The 22182-nt window shown below is 46.7% G+C and overlaps 2 protein-coding genes across 3 annotated transcripts in view; one reads left to right on the top strand and one right to left on the bottom strand.

Annotated features, from left to right (window-relative positions):
• Tk (Tachykinin) overlaps positions 1–22182 on the bottom strand; it is a 269943-nt gene that overhangs the window by 186307 nt on the left and 61454 nt on the right. The gene's annotated exons all lie outside the window — the stretch shown is intronic.
• LOC123748599 (proteoglycan 4-like) lies at positions 7329–9375 on the top strand. The gene is made up of 2 exons (XM_069322272.1): positions 7329–8585; positions 8716–9375. The coding sequence occupies exons 1-2, from the start codon at positions 7329–7331 to the stop codon at positions 9373–9375; spliced, it is 1917 nt and encodes a 638-aa protein (XP_069178373.1).

Below are 22182 nucleotides of genomic sequence, written 5' to 3' on the forward strand. Positions count from 1 at the left end.
CTTCAAACATACCCCTCTCCCCCCCCTTCTCCTTCATTCTCTCCCTACATCTGTCTCTCTCTTTGGTCGACCCGGTCTCTCTGTAGGCCTATCCCTTGTCTGTCCGCATAAGCCTGTATGTCTTTCTCTGTATCTGTCTGTCTCTGTCTTTTTGCTGACTATCTCTTCTCTTTGTCTCTATTATAAAAATAATATAATTGTCTACCATTGGCATGTGGGAGGTCCACCGGTGGCAGGAGCCTAGCGGTGTCAAATATTAACAAATATCGTAGTTAAAAGTTTGCTTTGAGAAATGGACGGGGCTTGAGAAGGTGTTTGAAGCTGTGGGAATATCGTCTGGTTTATGCTACTACTGACAAAGTAGGAATAGCAGGAATTTTTTGTTTAATTTTTCTCAATATAAGTGAATAATGGATTATATTTCAATTGGTGAAAAAATTAAATGTTTGTTTGTGAAGACGCTTGGGCTTAGCCTCACCCAACTCTCCAAGATAGATCATATTGGTTAGTTTTCTCTCCATGTCTCGTCACCTCCCGTGCGCGTCCTTATTTATCCCGTCTATTATGGTTAAAATCCCCAAGAATTATCATTTTTAGCTCTTGCTTCCCTTGCCACTGTTGCTGTTTTGTCCAGCTTTCTCTAAGGAATTCTCAATTTATTTGTCACAGTCTTTCGTTGCGGGGACTGTAAGTCACCACTAACACTATCTTCCTCTCTCCTACTTCCTACTCCTAGTACGTTTTCTTGCTAGTCGGATCCCTCTGATAATTTCACCTCTTTAAACGTCCAGTGTAACAGCAGGAACAGGCCTGCCCCCTCCCCAACCCGCTCACCATATCTTTCCGTATTACTTGATGTCCTCATCGGAAAATTTCATTGCCTATAACACTTGTCAGTTTCGTTTCCGTTATTGCCATAATTGGCAGTTGTTCTTCTCCCACCTTTCCCTGTGACTCGACTACTTTATTTGTAATTAGATCTGCATTTGTGTACATGACATCGATGCTGATCATCACCGGACTCCTCATGTTTTTCTCGATGGGGTAGTTGTTCCTGCATGCTTATTTCTGAAGGATAAGGGGTGGATGATGAAGGATAAGGGGTGGATGATGATCTGGTCTCTCCGACCTAACTATGGGTAGTTCTTCAATGGGAACTATTTCCTCACTATTTCCTCTCTGTAACACTCTTTGTTACAAGTGTGCTTGATCTTGACCATTGGTTGTGCCGATTTCTGGTAAGTGCGTCCGTAAGTGCGTGTCCGTGTATGAAAACGTAAAAAATTCCAAATCGTCAAACTTTACGAAATGCAAAATATAAAGAGAGAACACGAACTAAAAATGAACCATTTCCTCGTGCTGGGAGAAAATACACACCCAAAAAAATCTGTTTTCAGCGAACTCTCGTTGTCGTTAACGACGTCATGGCTCAGTGAAAACGTAAGTGAATTGTGTGTTCACATTCATTATAAAATTGTTATTCAGGAGAGAGAGAGAGAGAGACACACACACACACACACACAGACAACCCCCCCCCCCCACCACCTCCCCTGATCTCCACCCCATAACGCCACAACGCACAACGTCCCTCGCAAAATTTAATGCAAATTACGAACCCGATTCTCCACAGATTTTGCCGAGGGCCGGGGAAGGCAATTTTAAGAATCGTCGATACGACACACGCTACAATACTTCCGGTCCCTCAAGACGGATGCGATACGCACGGCGCGTACGCAAATATGCTTTATGAAGGCACGATAGCCACACGATATAAGGCACGATATCCACACGATATAAGGCACGATATCTCTTGAACCACGTACGATAGACGCACGAGAATGATTACAAGAAAGAGACTCTTGTAATCATTACGCACGAGAATCATTTACCGAATCCCAGGAGTGGTAGTTACCATATCCCAGGAGTGACAGTTATCGTATCCCAGGAGTGGGAGTTATAATATCCCAGGAGTGGTAGTTACCATATCCCAGGAGTGACAGTTATCGTATCCCAGGAGTGGGAGTTATAATATCCCAGGAGTGGTAGTTACCATATCCCAGGAGTGGTAGTTATAGTATCCAAGGAGTGGTAGTTATCGTATCCCAGGAGTGATAGTTATCGTATCCCAGAAGTCATAGTTATCGTATCCGAGGAGTGATAGTGGTCACTTTTGTGAGTCGATTTCATTTCAAATTACGTCCAAATTTAGCCATAGCGCACATACCAGCCAAAAGTGACGTTCTTTTTAAGAGGACGGGTTGGATAGTTACCGTATCCCAGGAGTCATAGAAAACGGTCTGCCATGACTATCGCCCTCTCATGTTAAAACACAAAGATAGGTGATGGTGGACATATTTTCTTGCCCTACCCAGCACTGAGGCAAGAGGTAGAGGGGAAGGAAAGAGGGAAAGAAAGGGAAGGGGAAGAAAGGAGAGGGAAAATATCTTTTATATGGTACAGGTCCCTTATAATCAATTCCTCTCTTATATGCATAACTCTTAAACAAATATATATCATAATTTAACTCTTAGCAACAGCTCTGACTTCATTGATTGATTGAGAAAGAACAGAAGATTTACAGACATTCGTACACAAGCTCGAATTCACGCCAGTAAACTAGGCCGAGAGAGAGAGAAAAAAAGTCTTCGAGACTTTTAAGATTTCTTCCAACTAATGAACGAGATTAGATTTCTGCCCAAATTCGACACCTTCCTCGAGGCCTGAGAGAGAGAGAGAGAGAGAGAGAGAGAGAGAGAGAGAGAGAGAGAGAGAGAGAGAGAGAGAGAGAGAGAGAGAGAGAGAGAGAGAGAGAGAGAGAGTGAGAGAGAGAGCTCTAATATCAGGAAGCACCGACCACAGTTAAGCCACATCCCGACATTTGTTCCATCAATTATCTTTAAAAGCCTATCAGCATGTCCCCCGCCCCACATAAAGAGTCACGTCTAATTCAACATTAAACATTTGCACGAGGGGGAAGATTGGGTCCTCTTGGGGCGTCCGTCAGTCTTTAATAAGTGTTTATTATTTTTAAAACACAATACACAAACAAATTGTGTATTGATGTGCTGCTGATTTCGGAAATTATTTGCTGCTTTCCCACAACACCTCAAGCAAAAGCTGTTTCATGCTAAAGTTGCCTCAGGCTAAAGTTGCCTCAGGCTAAAGTTGCCTCAGGCTAAAGTTGCCTCAGGCTAAAGTTGCCTCAGGCTAAAGTTGCCTAAGGCTAAAGTTGCCTAAGACTAAAGCTGCCTCAGAGTAAAGCTGCCCAAGGCTAACTCTTCCTCAGAATTTAATATGCCGGGAAGCTGGGGATTACTTCTGTATATTTGTGGACTGTTGTTGATGTGGTGTGATGTGTGGTGTTGATGTGTGGTGTTGATGTGGTGTGATGTGTGGTGTTGATGTGGTGTGATGTGTGGTGTTGATGTGTGGTGTTGATGTGTGGTGTTGATGTGTGGTGTTGATGTGTGGTGTTGATGTGTGGTGTTGATGTGTGGTGTGTGATGTTGATGTGTGGTGTTGATGTGTGATGTTGATGTGTGGTGTTGATGTGTGATGTTGATGTGTGGTGTTGATGTGTGGTGTTGATGTGTGGTGTTGATGTGTGGTGTTGATGTGTGGTGTTGATGTGTGGTGTTGATGTGTGGTGTTGATGTGTGATGTTGATGTGTGGTGTTGATGTGTGGTGTTGATGTGTGGTGTGTGATGTTGATGTGTGGTGTTGATGTGTGATGTTGATGTGTGGTGTTGATGTGTGGTGTTGGTGTGGTGTGATGTGTGATGTTGATGTGTGGTGTTGATGTGTGATGTTGATGTGTGGTGTTGATGTGTGGTGTTGATGTGTGATGTTGATGTGTGGTGTTGATGTGTGGTGTTGATGTGTGATGTTGATGTGTGGTGTTGATGTGTGATGTTGATGTGTGGTGTTGATGTGTGATGTTGATGTGTGGTGTTGATGTGTGGTGTGTGATGTTGATGTGTGGTGTTGATGTGTGATGTTGATGTGTGGTGTTGATGTGTGATGTTGATGTGTGGTGTTGATGTGTGATGTTGATGTGTGGTGTTGATGTGTGATGTTGATGTGTGGTGTTGATGTGTGGTGTTGATGTGTGGTGTTGATGTGTGGTGTTGATGTGTGGTGTTGATGTGTGGTGTTGATGTGTGGTGTTGATGTGTGGTGTTGATGTGTGGTGTTGATGTGTGGTGTTGATGTGTGGTGTTGATGTGTGATGTTGATGTGTGGTGTTGATGTGTGATGTTGATGTGTGGTGTTGATGTGTGATGTTGATGTGTGGTGTTGATGTGTGGTGTTGATGTGTGATGTTGATGTGTGATGTTGATGTGTGGTGTTGATGTGTGGTGTTGATGTGTGGTGTTGATGTGTGGTGTTGATGTGTGGTGTTGATGTGTGGTGTTGATGTGTGGTGTTGATGTGTGGTGTTGATGTGTGATGTTGATGTGTGGTGTTGATGTGTGATGTTGATGTGTGGTGTTGATGTGTGGTGTTGATGTGTGGTGTTGATGTGTGGTGTTGATGTGTGGTGTTGATGTGTGGTGTTGATGTGTGATGTTGATGTGTGGTGTTGATGTGTGGTGTTGATGTGTGATGTTGATGTGTGGTGTTGATGTGTGGTGTTGATGTGTGATGTTGATGTGTGGTGTTGATGTGTGGTGTTGATGTGTGATGTTGATGTGTGGTGTTGATGTGTGGTGTTGATGTGTGGTGTTGATGTGTGGTGTTGATGTGTGGTGTTGATGTGTGGTGTTGATGTGTGATGTTGATGTGTGGTGTTGATGTGTGGTGTTGATGTGTGGTGTTGATGTGTGGTGTTGATGTGTGATGTTGATATGTGATGTTGATGTGTGGTGTTGATGTGTGGTGTTGATGTGTGATGTTGATGTGTGGTGTTGATGTGTGGTGTTGATGTGTGATGTTGATGTGTGGTGTTGATGTGGTGTGATGTGTGGTGTTGATGTGTGGTGTTGATGTGTGGTGTTGATGTGTGATGTTGATGTGGTGTGATGTGTGGTGTGATGTGTGGTGTTGATGTGTGGTGTTGATGTGTGGTGTTGATGTGTGGTGTTGATGTGTGATGTTGATGTGGTGTGATGTGTGGTGTGATGTGTGATGTGTGGTGTTGATGTGTGATGTGTGGTGTTGATGTGTGATGTTGAAGTGTGGTGTTGGTGTGGTGTTGATGTGTGGTGTTGATGTGGTGTGATGTGTGGTGTGATGTGTGGTGTTGATGTGGTGTGATGTGTGGTGTTGATGTGGTGTGATGTGTGGTGTTGATGTGGTGTTGATGTGGTGTTGATGTGTGATGTTGATGTGTGGTGTTGATGTGTGGTGTTGATGTGTGGTGTTGATGTGTGGTGTTGATGTGTGATGTTGATGTGGTGTGATGTGTGGTGTTGATGTGTGATGTGTGGTGTTGATGTGTGATGTTGATGTGGTGTGATGTGTGGTGTGATGTGTGGTGTTGATGTGTGGTGTTGGTGTGGTGTTGATGTGTGGTGTTGATGTGTGGTGTGATGTCTGGTGTTGATGTGTGGTGTTGATGTGGTGTGATGTGTGATGTTGATGTGTGGTGTTGGTGTGGTGTTGATGTGTGATGTTGATGTGTGGTGTGATGTGTGGTGTTGATGTGTGGTGTTGATGTGTGGTGTTGATGTGTGGTGTTGGTGTGGTGTTGATGTGGTGTGATGTGTGGTGTTGATGTGTGGTGTTGATGTGTGGTGTTGATGTGTGGTGTTGATGTGTGGTGTTGATGTGTGGTGTTGATGTGTGGTGTTGGTGTGGTGTTGATGTGGTGTGATGTGTGGTGTTGATGTGTGGTGTTGATGTGTGATGTTGATGTGTGGTGTTGGTGTGGTGTTGATGTGTGGTGTTGATGTGTGGTGTGATGTGTGGTGTTGATGTGTGGTGTTGATGTGGTGTGATGTGTGGTGTTGATGTGGTGTGATGTGTGGTGTTGATGTGTGATGTGTGGTGTGATGTGTGGTGTTAATGTGTGATGTGTGGTGTTGATGTGGTGTGATGTGTGGTGTTGATGTGTGGTGTTGATGTGTGGTGTTGATGTGTGGTGTTGATGTGTGGTGTTGATGTGGTGTGATGTGTGTTGATGTGTGATGTGTGGTGTTGATGTGGTGTGATGTGTGTTGATGTGTGATGTGTGGTGTTGATGTGTGGTGTGGTGTTGATGTGTGATGTTGATGTGTGTTGTTTGGTGTTGATGTGGTGTGGTGTGTGTTGATGTGTGATGTGTGGTGTTGATGTGGTGTGATGTGTGGTGTTGATGTGTGATGTGGTGTGATGTGTGGTGTTGATGTGTGATGTGTGGTGTTGATGTGGTGTGTTGTGTGGTCTTGATGTGTGATGTGTGGTGTTGATGTGGTGTGATGTGTGGTGTTGATGTGGTGTGTTGTGTGGTGTTGATGTGGTGTGATGTGTGGTGTTGATGTGGTGTGTTGTGTGGTGTTGATGTGTGATGTGTGGTGTTGATGTGGTGTGATGTGTGGTGTTGATGTGGTGTGTTGTGTGGTGTTGATGTGGTGTGATGTGTGGTGTTGATGTGGTGTGTTGTGTGGTGTTGATGTGTGATGTGTGGTGTTGATGTGGTGTGATGTGTGGTGTTGATGTGGTGTGATGTGTGGCGTTGATGTGTGGTGTTGATGTGGTGTGATGTGTGGTGTTGATGTGTAATGTGTGGTGTTGATGTGGTGTGATGTGTGGTGTTGATGTGTGGTGTTGATGTTGTGTGATGTGTGGTGTTAATGTGGTGTGATGTGTGGTGTTGATGTGTGATGTGTGGTGTTGATGTGGTGTTGATGTGGTGATGATGTGGTGTTGATGTGGTGTGATCTATTATGTTGGTATTGGTGTTAATGCGTGTGCGGCGTGCGTGTGTGTGTGTGTGTGTGTGTGTGTGTGTGTGTGTGTGTGTGTGTGTGAGAGAGAAAGAGAGAGAATCTTCCACGATTTTTGGAGTTATTTGCCCTCGAAGCTACTTATTTCCTCATCTACCTCTTCCTCCAAACCATTACCCATGCTCAACACTCACACCATGACTGGGGAATTTACTTACTTGTACTTCAACGCTCTTGCGTATCTTGTATGTCAGGATCATATTCCCTGACGGTTCTGCTCCCACCAGTGATTGATATCCAAGCTGGTTTGGTCTTAAAAGCCCCTGTTTATCCCTTGACATTCTCTTGAGTTACCCCTTCATGTAACTCTTGCACATTCACAGGTGCAAGAGTTACAAGACTACACCTGCACTGGTGTCTAGGCTTATGTGGCAGGTATCTGTACGGGTAGACACGCGACTATGGATGACTGTAGTAGGCCTGGGTACAGGAACCAGCGCTCCCGGGAGACGTGGACTGTAACTATAGCTCACCAGGGAACTGTAACTATAGCTCACCAGCTAACTGTAACTATAGCTCACCAGCTAACTGTAACTACACCTTACCAGCTAACTGTAACTATAGCTCACCAGCTAACTGTAACTATAGCTCACCAACTAACTGTAACTATAGCTCACCAGCTAACTGTAACTATAGCTCACCAGCTAACTGAAACTACACCTCACCAGCTAACTGTAACTACACCTCACCAGGGAACTGTAACTACAGCTCACCAGCTAACTGAAACTACACCTCACCAGCTAACTGTAACTACACCTCACCAGGGAACTGTAACTACAGCTCACCAGCTAACTGTAACTATAGCTCACCAGCTAACTGTAACTACACCTCACCAGCTAACTGTAACTACACCTCACCAGCTAACTGTAACTACACCTCACCAGCTAACTGTAACTACTCCTCACCAGCTAACTGTAACTATAGCTCACCAGCTAACTGTAACTACACCTCACCAGCTAACTGTAACTACACCTCCCCAGCTAACTGTAACTACACCTCACCAGCTAACTGTAACTATAGCTCACCAGCTAACTGTAACTACACCTCACCAGGGAACTGTAACTACACCTCACCAGCTAACTGTAACTACAGCTCACCAGCTAACTGTAACTACACCTCACCAGCTAACTGTAACTACACCTCACCAGCTAACTGTAACTACACCTCACCAGCTAACTGTAACTACAGCTCACCAGCTAACTGTAACTACACCTCACCAGCTAACTGTAACTACACCTCACCAGCTAACTGTAACTACACCTCACCAGCTAACTGTAACTACACCTCACCAGCTAACTGTAACTATAGCTCACCAGCCAACTGTAACTACACCTCACCAGCTAACTGTAACTACAGCTCACCAGCCAACTGTAACTACAGCTCACCAGCTAACTGTAACTACAGCTCACCAGCCAACTGTAACTACAGCTCACCAGCTAACTGTAACTACAGCTCACCAGCTAACTGTAACTATAGCTCACCAGCTAACTGTAACTATAGCTCACCAGCTAACTGTAACTACACCTCACCAGCTCACTGTAACTACACCTCACCAGCTAACTGTAACTATAGCTCACCAGCTAACTGTAACTACACCTCACCAGCTAACTGTAACTACACCTCACCAGCTAACTGTAACTATAGCTCACCAGCTAACTGTAACTACACCTCACCAGCTAACTGTAACTACACCTCACCAGCTAACTGTAACTACAGCTCACCAGCTAACTGTAACTACACCTCACCAGCTAACTATAACTACAGCTAACTGTAACTACACCTCACCAGCTAACTGTAACTACACCTCACCAGATAACTGTAACTACACCTCACCAGCTAACTGTAACTATAGCTCACCAGCCAACTGTAACTACACCTCACCAGCTAACTGTAACTACAGCTCACCAGCCAACTGTAACTACAGCTCACCAGCTAACTGTAACTACAGCTCACCAGCCAACTGTAACTACAGCTCACCAGCTAACTGTAACTACAGCTCACCAGCTAACTGTAACTATAGCTCACCAGCTAACTGTAACTATAGCTCACCAGCTAACTGTAACTACACCTCACCAGCTAACTGTAACTACACCTCACCAGCTAACTGTAACTATAGCTCACCAGCTAACTGTAACTACACCTCACCAGCTAACTGTAACTACACCTCACCAGCTAACTGTAACTACACCTCACCAGCTAACTGTAACTATAGCTCACCAGCTAACTGTAACTACACCTCACCAGCTAACTGTAACTACACCTCACCAGCTAACTGTAACTACAGCTCACCAGCTAACTGTAACTACACCTCACCAGCTAACTATAACTACAGCTAACTGTAACTACACCTCACCAGATAACTGTAACTACACCTCACCAGCTAACTGTAACTACAGCTCACCAGCTAACGGTAACTACACCTCACCAGCTAACTATAACTACAGCTAACTGTAACTACACCTCACCAGCTAACTGTAACTACACCTCACCTGCTAACTGTAACTACACCTCACCAGCTAACTGTAACTACACCTCACCAGCCAACTGTAACTACACCTCACCAGCTAACTGTAACTACACCTCACCTGCTAACTGTAACTACACCTCACCAGCTAACTGTAACTACACCTCACCAGCCAACTGTAACTACACCTCACCAGCTAACTGTAACTACACCTCACCAGCCAACTGTAACTACACCTCACCAGCTAACTGTAACTACACCTCACCAGCTAACTGTAACTACACCTCACCAGCCAACTGTAACTACACCTCACCAGCTAACTGTAACTACACCTCACCAGCTAACTGTAACTACACCTCACCAGCTAACTGTAACTACACCTCACCAGCCAACTGTAACTACACCTCACCAGCTAACTGTAACTACACCTCACCTGCTAACTGTAACTACACCTCACCTGCTAACTGTAACTACAGCTCACCAGCTAACTGTAACTTCAGCTCACCAGCTAACTGTAACTACAGCTCACCAAGTGGTTGGACACTTCACTCCATCCTGCTATCCCAGCAGGTATTCTCTGATCATACCCTGTCCACCCGTTCTCACGGAGGGAGGACTAGAGTACTGGTGGTCGCCGGGAGAGACCTGGTCCTCTTCTTTTGGGGACTATAAACGGAGCCGGAGACGACGACGACGACGACGTCTCCAGGTGGGGTCAAGACTCCCATGTCCAGCTGGAACCCGTGGATTACATGATGGAGGATTACACCATGGAGGATTATATCGCGAAGGATTACACCCAGAAGGATTTCATCATGGTGGTTTACATCATGGAGGATTATATCACGGTGGATTATATGATGGAAGATTACACCAGGGGGGATTACACCAGGGAGGATTACATAATTGAGGATTATATAATGGAGGATTACATGATGAAGGTTTACATCATGGAGGATTACACCCCGGGAGGATTACATAATGGAGGACTATATCGCGGAGGATTACATGATAGAGGATTACACCAGGGAGGATTACATCGCGTAGCGTTGCATCACAGAGGATTACACTACCGAGGATTACATCTCAGAGGATTACATCACTCTTTGCCAATATGCTGGACACACCTGACAGGCGCCACAGCTCCCCTGTACGGTCACCACTCCTCGGCTCCTCCACTCAACTAGCCACTTCGTCAGAAATGTGACCGTTGTACCGAACGTACCCTAACCTAACCGGAAACGTACAAACCCAAGCAACCCACCTAACTTATCGAGGCCGATGCGTAGAATACGTCAATATTACGGTGCTTGAATGTGTAATAATACGTCGCTATTTGAACGTGTTGGTCCGTAATAAATGCGACGTATTAGTGTACAAGGTATCAAGTAGCCATCAAGCATCGTATAAGTGACGATGTGTCACCCTCGAAGGGCCCTTCGGAACTCTTTCCCAAACTATCTTGGGATCAGATAGAATAGATAGATATGTGTTACTAGTGAGGCTATAGCATGGGATCGAACTCTCGTCCATGGACACCACAGACACATGCACTACCCACTGAACCACGATATAACCCGCTAAAGGATCCCAATCTGGAGTACCACCAGACGGTGGAGCTTGCAAGGAACCACACAGCACCACAACCCAAGTTTTTTTTTTTTTTTTTTTTTTTTTTTTACGAGAAATAGAACCCACACTCTGGAGTCCCGAGCTTCGATCCCATTGCATGGCTTCAATAGATACTGAGGTTCTTTTTTGAGCTCATCATGGTTCATCCGGTAGTGCGTGTGCCTTGGGAGACACCCTCGTTACCCCTCGGGGAAGTTAAAGGTAAAGAGTTCTCCGTGATGAGGCGGGTTCAGAGGCCGTGTTGGGTGGGGCTCCAGCAGCGCCCACCGTCAATGGCGCGCTTATCACTCATCAACGTGCCCGGGTTGATCTCCTCATTGTGTCCCCCGTGTACCAATATTTACAGTCATCACCACCCACCATTATGGCCCCCGACACACACCTCTCGCGCCTTCTTGGGGGCGTCAATATGGCCAGCTTTTTATCCTGCTGCCCTGATCTACCGGCTTGTCTTATCTTTCCTATTCCTGTAGTTTCTTGACCCTTAAGATCTAAATTCCTTCTGTTCTCCAATCACCCTTTCTAGATTTCATTACCTTACACTTGTTAGAGTTGAAGTCTAACAGCCTACACACTCCTGGATATTTTTTTCCCTGTAGCATTTTACAGTACTCTTTGGTTTTAACTTTCCAGAGGTGAGGAACAGTAACGGACATAGGGATGATCCTTTATGAAATATTAACGTTCACATCCTTAGTGTTTGACGACGCGTCTGTCGTATGACCCGATGTTTCCAGTCCGTTAGGTACTCCGTTTCCCTAGTTCGGAGCAGTCACTGACGACGTGACTGGCGGCCAGGAGCTGTCACTAACAATATGACAGGTGGTTGAGAGCTCTCGTTGACAACATGACTGACAGGCCAATCACAGTGTAAAAATACCATTCTTTAACATTTGTCAAAAGTTCACACACATATTCAAATTTATTCACCATTTTCTACCAACACGTGGAAATTTTTCAATAAATACTTCCAAACAATATTTAAATGTTCAACAAATCTTCCGAAACCTGAATTTCTGTCATTATTTAAAAAAAAACATTCAAACCAAACTTACCTTTTCTACATTTGTAATAATATACGAAATCTTTATTTCTAAAAAAATAAATTCCGAAATAAACCCAAATCTTTTAATGTATACAAAAATTGGAATTAATGTTAACGTAAATTTCTAACTACAACTGTTTAAATACAACTACTAATTACTCACAGTACGACGAGCGAACACGTATAGAGTGGTTGGTGACTAACCTGGAAGAAAAAACAAAATATTGTATTTCATACACCAATTAAAGTTAAAATACACCAAATATACACATTTGTACCCAATAATTCAAGCACCAATACCTCTTATTCACAGTTTGTTTACAGATTTTTCTTATTTCTATGTTCACTTCCGTTATTTACATCTGTCTTTTTCTCACTAAATTTCTCCATTTTGGGAAGAGAAGAAGACTGGGCTGTGGTTTATATAGCAGCCTCCATGCAGCCTCCTCTATCCCCTCGTCCCAGCCTCCAGACCCCTCTATCCCCTCGTCCTAGCCTCCAGACCCCTCTATCCCCTCGTCCCAGCCTCCAGACCCCTCTATCCCCTCGTCCCAGCCTCCAGACCCCTCTATCCCCTCGTCCTAGCCTCCAGACCCCTCTATCCCCTCGTCCCAGCCTCCAGACCCCTCTATCCCCTCGTCCTAGCCTCCAGACCCCTCTATCCCCTCGTCCTAGCCTCCAGACCCCTCTATCCCCTCGTCCTAGCCTCCAGACCCCTCTATCCCCTCGTCCCAGCCTCCAGACCCCTCGTCCTAGCCTCCAGACCCCTCTATCCCCTCGTCCTAGCCTCCAGACCCCTCTATCCCCTCGTCCTAGCCTCCAGACCCCTCTATCCCCTCGTCCTAGCCTCCAGACCCCTCTATCCCCTCATCCTAGCCTCCAGACCCCTCTATCCCCTCATCCTAGCCTCCAGACCCCTCTATCCCCTCGTCCTAGCCTCCAGACCCCTCTGTCCCCTCGTCCTAGCCTCCAGACCCCTCTATCCCCTCGTCCTAGCCTCCAGACCCCTCTATCCCCTTGTCCTAGCCTCCAGACCCCTCTATCCCCTCGTCTCAGCCTCCAGACCCCTCTATCCCCTCGTCCTAGCCTCCAGACCCCTCTATCCCCTCGTCCTAGCCTCCAGACCCCACTATCCCCTCATCCTAGCCTCCAGATCCCTCTATCCCCTCGTCCTAGCCTCCAGACCCCTCTACCCCCTCATCCTAGCCTCCAGATCCCTCTATCCCCTCGTCCTAGCCTCCAGAAACCCTCTATCCCCTCGTCCTAGCCTCCAGACCCCTCTATCCCCTCGTCCTAGCCTCCAGAAACCCTCTATCCCCTCGTCCTAGCCTCCAGACCCCTCTATCCCCCCCAGCCCCATGGGAGGCTGAGGCCTAAAGTGAGTCCCCCCCCCCCCCCGCCTCTTGTCTTACTACTGGGACTATCCCCCCGCCTCTCTCTGACTAACAGAACGTGCGAGCTGGGATAGTTACGACCACCAGGCCAGTAGTTATGACTTAAGGACACTGGGGAACTGTTACGACCCCCTGGGGGGGGGGGTCTTAATTGCCACGGCAAAGAAACCAGGTTCATATTGGTCCAGTTTAACATTCATGTAGGGACCATTCACTTTAGTATTTTCTAGTGATTGGCTCTGATTGGTTGGGATTATGTATGGGATTGTGTTTAGTTAAATTATAGAGAATTAATTGATGTGTGGGTTTTTTTTTGTAGGTGTGAAAGCTGTGGCCGTTTAAATATTCAAGAGGACATGAAACTTGTGCTTAGTTGATGGTTCCACTTCCCTGCCAGACGTAGGAACAACTTGATGCTCTCAGAGCTGGTATTCTCTGTGATAATTCAATGTTAGTGTAGCATAAAGCTAGGATGTTAGTTATGCTATGAATTGACTAGTAACAAATAAACTAAGTTAACCAGCTTAGTTTTAACCAGATTAGTAATTGTTACTGTACGATCAGTTAACTGACTTAGGCAGCAACCGCATGGGGGGGGGGGGGGGTTATGGTCTTGTCTACTGGTGGCTGTTAGGTCTGGACGCTTTTTTTTTTTTTTTTGAGATATATACAAGAGTTGTTACATTCTTGTACGTTGTTGTTGTTGTTCTTTAACTACAAGATAATTATCTGTTAATGTTACCGTGTCATTAATTGTTGTAAGAGTAGTTAGTGATTCTGTAGGGCGGAGTGTTGAGCCCCGAGTGTTGCCTGTGGGGTGGCTGCTCCTGGTCACATGTTACCACGTGTTGTGTTCTGCCCTTAAGGGAAAAAAAGTCCACTACGGGCTCGCCATAGTCCGTGCTAATTGGAACTTTTTGTTCCAGGGAGCGAATCTTCAACACCAACAACATTAAGGAAAGTAGACGTTACCTCTAGTACTGCTGGGTGAAACCCTCGTCTCCTGCTCTGGTGGATTCAGGCAATTAACGGAAGATCGAGGTGGTAAGGTATTTATTGTGCTTGGGGGGGGGGGAATTAGGGTTAATAAATTATATATATTAAGGGTTTCAACCGGAGTACCTTTTTTACCTTGTTGTAGTAGGGTGATTGATCTTTCTAGATTGTTGACCATTTATAATGATTCACACTTTCTGGCAATTAATTTCCCCTGGGGGCCGGGCCTTACCTACTTCATTGATTGGAACTCCATGACCTTAATATTGACCCCCACAGAGCAAGCACTAGTTCATGTAACAGAAACAGTCGTTACGACATTGTGAACACATTGAACTAGTTACGACCATCGGGACGAGGGGAACAGAGGGTAAGAAAGTGGAAGGGGAGAGGGGGGGAGGGCAGCCAATACGATGGCCAGGGCCGTGCTTGTTTAAACACACAACCTGTGTTGATGGTCGTCACACATCGTCCTCAACTGCCCTCTGGGGTCACCTGAACAAGCACAGAACGGAACGATGCTGAACAAGCACAAGCACTAGAGGGGAATGACTCCCCTCTAGAGTTCTCCTTTGTTTAGACAATATAAATAAAATGCTAAACTATCCCTACACCTGGTGAAGGTGGTTAGGCAAGAGCGGATCAATGCCATATGGGACAGAAACTGCACTCGTGCCATTGTTGCTCGCTAACCTACTCTCCCAACCACACGCACGCACAGTTTCACCCAGCAGTAACTAGGTACCTGGGAGTTAGACAGCTGCTACGGGCTGCTTCCTCTGTGTGTGTGTGTTTTAGAGAGAAATATATGTAGAAGACATAATAGAGGAAAAATAGATTGGTTAGGAAGGCGAGGTTCAAGGGCTAATAGCTCGATTCAGCAGACACAAAGAGTAAATACAAATAACAAATGATAAACAGACAGACACACACACACACACACACACACACACACACACACACACACACACACACACACACACACACACACACACACACGCATACGCATACGCACACACACGCACACGCACACGCGCGCACACACACACACACACACACACACACACACACACACACACACACCATCACACTTAGAGAAACGTAAGGTTTGTAAACAAACATCAACATGGGTTCCGGAAAGAGAAATCTTCCCTAACAAACCTTTTGGAATTCTATGATAAAATAACGAGGATAAGGCAGGACAGAGAAGGTTGGGCACACTGCATATTTCTCGACTGCCAAAAAGCCTTTGATACAGTACCGCACATGAAACTGCTGTTCAAGCTCGAGAGGCAGGCGGGGGTGGGGGGAAAGGTCCTAGCATGGATAAGGAACTACCTAACAGGAAGGAGCCAGAGTTACGGTAAGGGGCGAGAAGTCGGACTGGCGAACAGTAACAAGTGGAGTACCGCAAGGATTGGTGCTGAGACCAATTCTATTTCTAATATACGTTAACGACTTGTTTACAGGAGTAGAGTCCTACATGTCGATGTTCGCGGATGACGCAAAGTTGATGAGAAGAGTTGTGACATATGAGGATTGCAGGATCCTCCAAGAGGGCCTGAACAGGTTGCAGAGATGGTCAGAGAAATGGCTACTGGAGTTCAACACAAGCAAATATAAAGTTACGGAAATGGGACTAGGTGATAGGAGACCAAAGGGACAGTACACAATGAAGGGGAACAGCCTACCTGTAACGACGCGTGAAAGAGACCTGGACGTAGACGCAACACCTAATCTATCTCCTGAGAAACATATAAATAGGATATCAACAGCAGCGTACTCTACACTGGCAAAAGTTAGAACATCATTCAGAAACCTAAGTAAGGAGGCATTTAGGGCGCTTTACACTGCCTACGTGAGGCCAGTCTTAGAATATGTCCCCCATCATGGAGTCTCCACCTGAAGAAACACATAAGGAAACTGGAAAAGGTTCAGAAGTTTGCAACGAGACTCGTCCCAGAGATACAAGGGATGGGGTATGAGGAGCCCCTGAAGGAACTGAGCCTTACGACACTAGAAAAAAGAAGGGAGAGGGGGGACATGATAGGAACGTATAAAATACTCAGGGGGATTAACAGAGTGAACATAGACGAAATGTTCACACGGAATAGTAACAGAACGAGGGGACATGGGTGGAAGCTGGAAACTCAGATGAGTCACAGAGATGTTAGGAAGTTTTCTTTTAGCGTGAGAGTAGTGGAAAAATGGAATGCACTTAAGGAACAGGTTGTGGAAGCAAATACTATTCATAATTTTAAAACTAGATATGATAGGGAAATAGGACCGGAGTCATTGCTGTAAACAACCGATGGCTCGAAAGGCGGGATCCAAGAGTCAGTGCTCGATCCTGCAGACACAACTAGGTGAGTACAAATAGGTGAGTACACACACACACACTACCTGGACCGTGGAGGTCAAGGGATGACCTGAACTTGTAGGGAGCGTCTCTGGAGAAGTCAGACGAGCTCCTCCAAATTGGTCGAGACGTCTTAAACCCCTTGACGTATGTCTCTCTCTCTCCCCCTCTCTCTCTCTCTCTCTCTCTCTCTCTCTCTCTCTCTCTCTCTCTCTCTCTCTCTCTCTCTCTCTCTCTCTCTCTCTCTCTCTCGCTCTCTGTCTCGCTCTCTGTCTCTCTCTCTGTCTCTCTCTCTTTCTCTTTTCTCTCTCTCTCTCTCTCTCTCTCTCTCTCTCTCTCTCTCTCTCTCTCTCTCTCTCTCTCTCTCTCTCTCTCTCTCTCTCCCTCTCTCCCCTCCCCCCCTTGTTAAGGAACCTCTTGACCTAATAAACTCGTGTCAACTTCCCGGAGTCATACAGTCGTTCAACTTACCATCTACAATAGGCTGTTATAGCTTACTTGTGCTCGTTAATATCTCACATTTCAAATATTGCTCAGTCTATAAACCAAACGACCACAGCATGTTCTAGAATATTTGATTGCGTCATCACGAGTCTAACCAATCACGACTGACTACGTTGCTGGGTTTGATTGGCCGAAATGCCTCGGGGAGGGGAAGCTTCCCTCACAGGCTCGCTGGGATTGGTCCAGGCATGCAGAGACTCCTGCTTAACCTCCACGATTGGCTACAAGTTTTGGCGCGACAGTTACGATAGGATACAGCTGATTGGTGGAAAGAATTATATAATGACACTATTTATCTTGCAGGTGTTTACTCCTCTTGCAGCTGTTTTTTTTCTCAGCTTCAAACACGTCTAAAGGATACCTGATCCACCGGGCTATGACTGTTAAGTCAGATAGCTAGCAGCGGCGGCTAACAGCCTGGTTGACCAGACCATCAACCAGGAGGCCTGGTCAGAGACCGGGCCGTGGGGACACTGATTACTGGAACAATCCCTTACTCAGAAGGAAAACATTGCAATTGTTTAGACCGGGAATATGCGGGTCCGCATGCGGCCCGCAATCCTTACACATGCGGCCCGCAATCCTTACACATGCGGCCAGGAATTCTGTGGATTTGTTCATTGTGAGGGATCATGTGCCACCTGGCCCCGTGGTGCCACCTGGCCTCCGTGGTGCCACCTGGCCCCGTGGTGCCACCTGGCCCCGTGGTGCCACCTGGCCCCGTGGTGCCACCTGGTCTCCGTGGTGCCACCTGGCCCCGTGGTGCCACCTGGCCCCGTGGTGCCACCTGGCCTGCGTGGTGCCACCTGGCCCCGTGGTGCCACCTGGCCCCGTGGTGCCACCTGGCCCCGTGGTGCCACCTGGCCTCCGTGGTGCCACCTGGCCCCGTGGTGCCACCTGGCCTCCGTGGTGCCACCTGGCCCCGTGGTGCCACCTGGCCCCGTGGTGCCACCTAGCCCCCGTGGTGCCACCTGGCCCCCGTGGTGCCACCTGGCCCCGTGGTGCCACCTGGCCCCGTGGTGCCACCTGGCCCCCGTGGTGCCACCTGGCCCCCGTGGTGCCACCTGGCCCCCGTGGTGCCACCTGGCCCCCGTGGTGCCACCTGGCCCCCGTGGTGCCACCTGGCCCCCGTGGTGCCACCTGGCCCCGTGGTGCCACCTGGCCCCGTGGTGCCACCTGGCCCCGTGGTGCCACCTGGCCCCGTGGTGCCACCTGGCCCCCGTGGTGCCACCTGGCCCCCGTGGTGCCACCTGGCCTCCGTGGTGCCACCTGGCCCCGTGGTGCCACCTGGCCTCCGTGGTGCCACCTGGCCCCGTGGTGCCACCTGGCCTCCGTGGTGCCACCTGGCCCCGTGGTGCCACCTGGCCCCGAGATGTCACATGGCCCCGTGGTGCCACCTGGCCCCCGTGGTGCCAGAAGGAGTGTGGCACTCTCTGTGGTGTCTTCCCCTTCCCCCCGCTTGTATTCCCTCTATCCTGTATCCTCATCACTATCCTGTATCATCATCACACAAATGATGATACAGGATACATCACTATCCTGTATCCTCATCACTATCCTGTATCATATCTCCCCGCCTGTACCCTCTCTCGCTGCTACACCACAGCCAGTGTAGTGTGTGTGTGTGTGTGTGTGTGTGTGTGTGTGTGTGTGTGTGTGTGTGTGTGTGTGTGTGTGTGCGTGCGTGCGTGCGTGCGTGCGTGCGTGCGAGGTGCCGGTAATGAGGCTGCTCCACACAGATGGACTCATCACCACACAACTGCTCGACATCTCTAAACCACTTCCACTGTGAATGGACCTTTTAAAGGAGAGATACAAGGTGGTTTAGGAATATATATGACTGCCAGGGAGGGTAAGAGCGTGCTGGGGGGGAAGGGGCAGGAGAAGGGGGGGGGGAGAGGGATGAAGAGATCGGATAGGCAAGATAGAAAATGGGATAGGGAGAGAATTATCAGGGGGAAAGCGCCAAGCCATAACGACTATATACTATTACGACTATAATGTATATGGGGGACTATACATATATACATATATACATATATACATATATATATATATATATATATATATATATATATATATATATATATATATATATATATATATATATGTCGTACCTAGTAGCCAGAACGCACTTCTCGGCCTACTATGCAAGGTCCGATTTGCCTAATAAGCCAAGTTTTCATGAATTAATATATTTTCTCTAATTTTTTTCTTATGAAATGATAAAGCTACCCATTTCATTATGTATGAGGTCAATTTTTTTTATTGGAGTTAAAATTAACGTAGATATATGACCGAACCTAACCAACCCAACCTAACCTAACCTATCTTTATAGGTTAGGTTAGGTTAGGTACCCAAAAAGTTAGGTTAGGTTAGGTTAGGTAGGTTAGGTAGTCGAAAAACAATTAATTCAAGAAAACTTGGCTTATTAGGCAAATCGGGCCTTGCACAGTAGGCTGAGAAGTGCGTTCTGGCTACTAGGTACGACATATATATATATATATATATATATATATATATATATATATATATATATATATATATATATATATATATATATATATATATATATATAGTAGCCACATACATTACGACTAGAGAGAAAGATGGGGCCACGTCAGGAACGGAGAACAGGAAGGGAGCTGGGAGAGTAAGGAACAGCGAAAATAAAGTGTAAGAGGGAAAGTGATCTGACAGAAGAATGGAAGGAACAGAGAATGTCAAGTGACGTTTCAAACAGATGAGAACAGAAAACATTTAAACCCAAAGATAAAACTGAGACGAACGAGGAAGAAGGGAACAGAAGAGAGCAAGAACAGAGAAAATAAATAAATAAAAAACTTCTTACCTATCTTTGGACCTTTTCTTGTTTACTCTCATTGGTATTCAAGTGAAAGGGTCCACGCAAGAGCTGCATATTGAAGAATGGGTCTTACATATGTTGCATATTGGTCCCGAAATGCTCCTTTTGTTTTTAATGCTTCTGGCATTAGATCTGGAGTTATGTCTACTCCCACGTGTGTTTTAGTTTTTTAATGTAATTAGCTAATGACAATGCTCAATACTGCAGTACAGGTCGTCTGATTCTATCCTCATAACTTTGCATTTGGCTGAGTTAAATTCTAGAAGCCGTTTATCGGGTCACTTGAGGAGTGTGTCTGGATCAGTTTGCAGGGTAGCACAGTCTCTCTCTCAGTCCTGGGTACTGCAGCCCCACTGGGTCCTGTCCCTTCGTGAGCCCTTCATCCCCATGCTTCTCTCTAATGAGAAGTGTGTGGGTGTAATTACCTAAGTGTAGTTACAGGTTGAGAGATACGCTCGTGGTGTGTGTGTGTGTGTGTGTGTGTGTGTGTGTGTGTGTGTGTGTGTGTGTGTGTGTGTGTGTGTGTGTGTGTGTGTGTGTGGGTGTGTGGGTGTGTGTGTGTGTGGTTGTGTGCTTCCACCATCGGTTCCCCTTCTCTCTCAACCTTCCCTTCACTCTCTCTCTCCCTTTCCTTGTCTCTCACTACCTCTCTCACTGTTCCTCATTACCGTTGTTAAGGAGGGCGTCGTTACCAAGGGCCCGCTACCATGTAGAGGGAGACAACTCCCCCAGGGAGGACCCCCCCTAGAGAGGGACTACCACAAGGAGGGATCCCCCCCCCCCCACCACCCATCAACAAGCACTCAAGGTCTATCCTATACACGAACTACAAGCTGTTGTATGATAGGGGGGGAGGGGGCGAGGCAGGAACAGGGAGGGGCGAGGCAGGAACAGGGAGGGGCGAGGCAGGAACATAGAGGGGCGAGGCAGGAACAGGGAGGGGCGAGGCAGGAACAGGGAGGGGCGAGGCAGGAACATAGAGGGGCGAGGCAGGAACAGGGAGGGGCGAGACAGGAACAGGGAGGGGCGAGGCAGGAACAGGGAGGGGCGAGGCAGGAACAGGGAGGGGCGAGGCAGGAACATAGAGGGGCGAGGCAGGAACAGAGAGAACCAGCACCACTCACCCACCTAAGTGACCACAACCCATTCTCGCGAGCGTCCCCGACGTCCAGAAACTGTCCTACCAATGCGCCCTTTATCCCAACCAAACCAGGCAACCCCACCAACAGAAAACGGGACAGTACGTCAATGTCGCGAGCCGCTTCCATTTTCCAGTACGACAGGTTTTGGCCGTAGGTGAAGAGTATACCTCAATATGCGACGTGGTGTTAGGACGGGTTAGAGCAAGACCTTGGTGAGTAGGTCCTAGCAGGCTAGCCAGAGGCTTCATCAGGCAGGGTGAAGTGGAGAGAATTTGTATCAGAACACCAGAGGAATATCAGAATGCTTCAGGAATATCAGAATACATCAGGAATACCATAGGAATATCAGAATACATCAGGAATACCATAGGAATATCAGAATACATCGGGAATACCATAGGAATATCAGAATACATCGGGAATACCATATGAATATCAGAATACATCAGGAATACCATAGGAATATCAGAATACATCAGGAATACCATAGGAATATCAGAATACATCAGGAATACCATAGGAATATCAGAATACATCAGGAATACCATAGGAATATCAGAATACATCAGGAATACCAGAGGAATATCAGAATACATCGGGAATACCATAGGAATATCAGAATACATCAGGAATACCATAGGAATATCAGAATACATCGGGAATACCATAGGAATATCAGAATACATCAGGAATACCATAGGAATATCAGAATACATCGGGAATACCATAGGAATATCAGAATACATCGGGAATACCATATGAATATCAGAATACATCAGGAATACCATAGGAATATCAGAATACATCAGGAATACCAGAGACCAGTGCTCTTAGGGAATATCCCTAAGAGTA

The sequence above is a fragment of the Procambarus clarkii genome, chromosome 10, assembly GCF_040958095.1.
Source record: "Procambarus clarkii isolate CNS0578487 chromosome 10, FALCON_Pclarkii_2.0, whole genome shotgun sequence".
Classification (NCBI taxonomy): domain Eukaryota; kingdom Metazoa; phylum Arthropoda; class Malacostraca; order Decapoda; family Cambaridae; genus Procambarus; species Procambarus clarkii.

Coding starts and splice junctions, on each gene's coding strand:
- LOC123748599 (XM_069322272.1), top strand. CDS start 7,329: ATGGATGACTGTAGTAGGCCTGGGTACAGGAACCAGCGCTCCCGGGAG. Junction 8,586..8,715: donor CTATAGCTCACCAGCTAACT/GTAACTACACCT, acceptor ACACCTCACCAG/CTAACTGTAACTACACCTCA.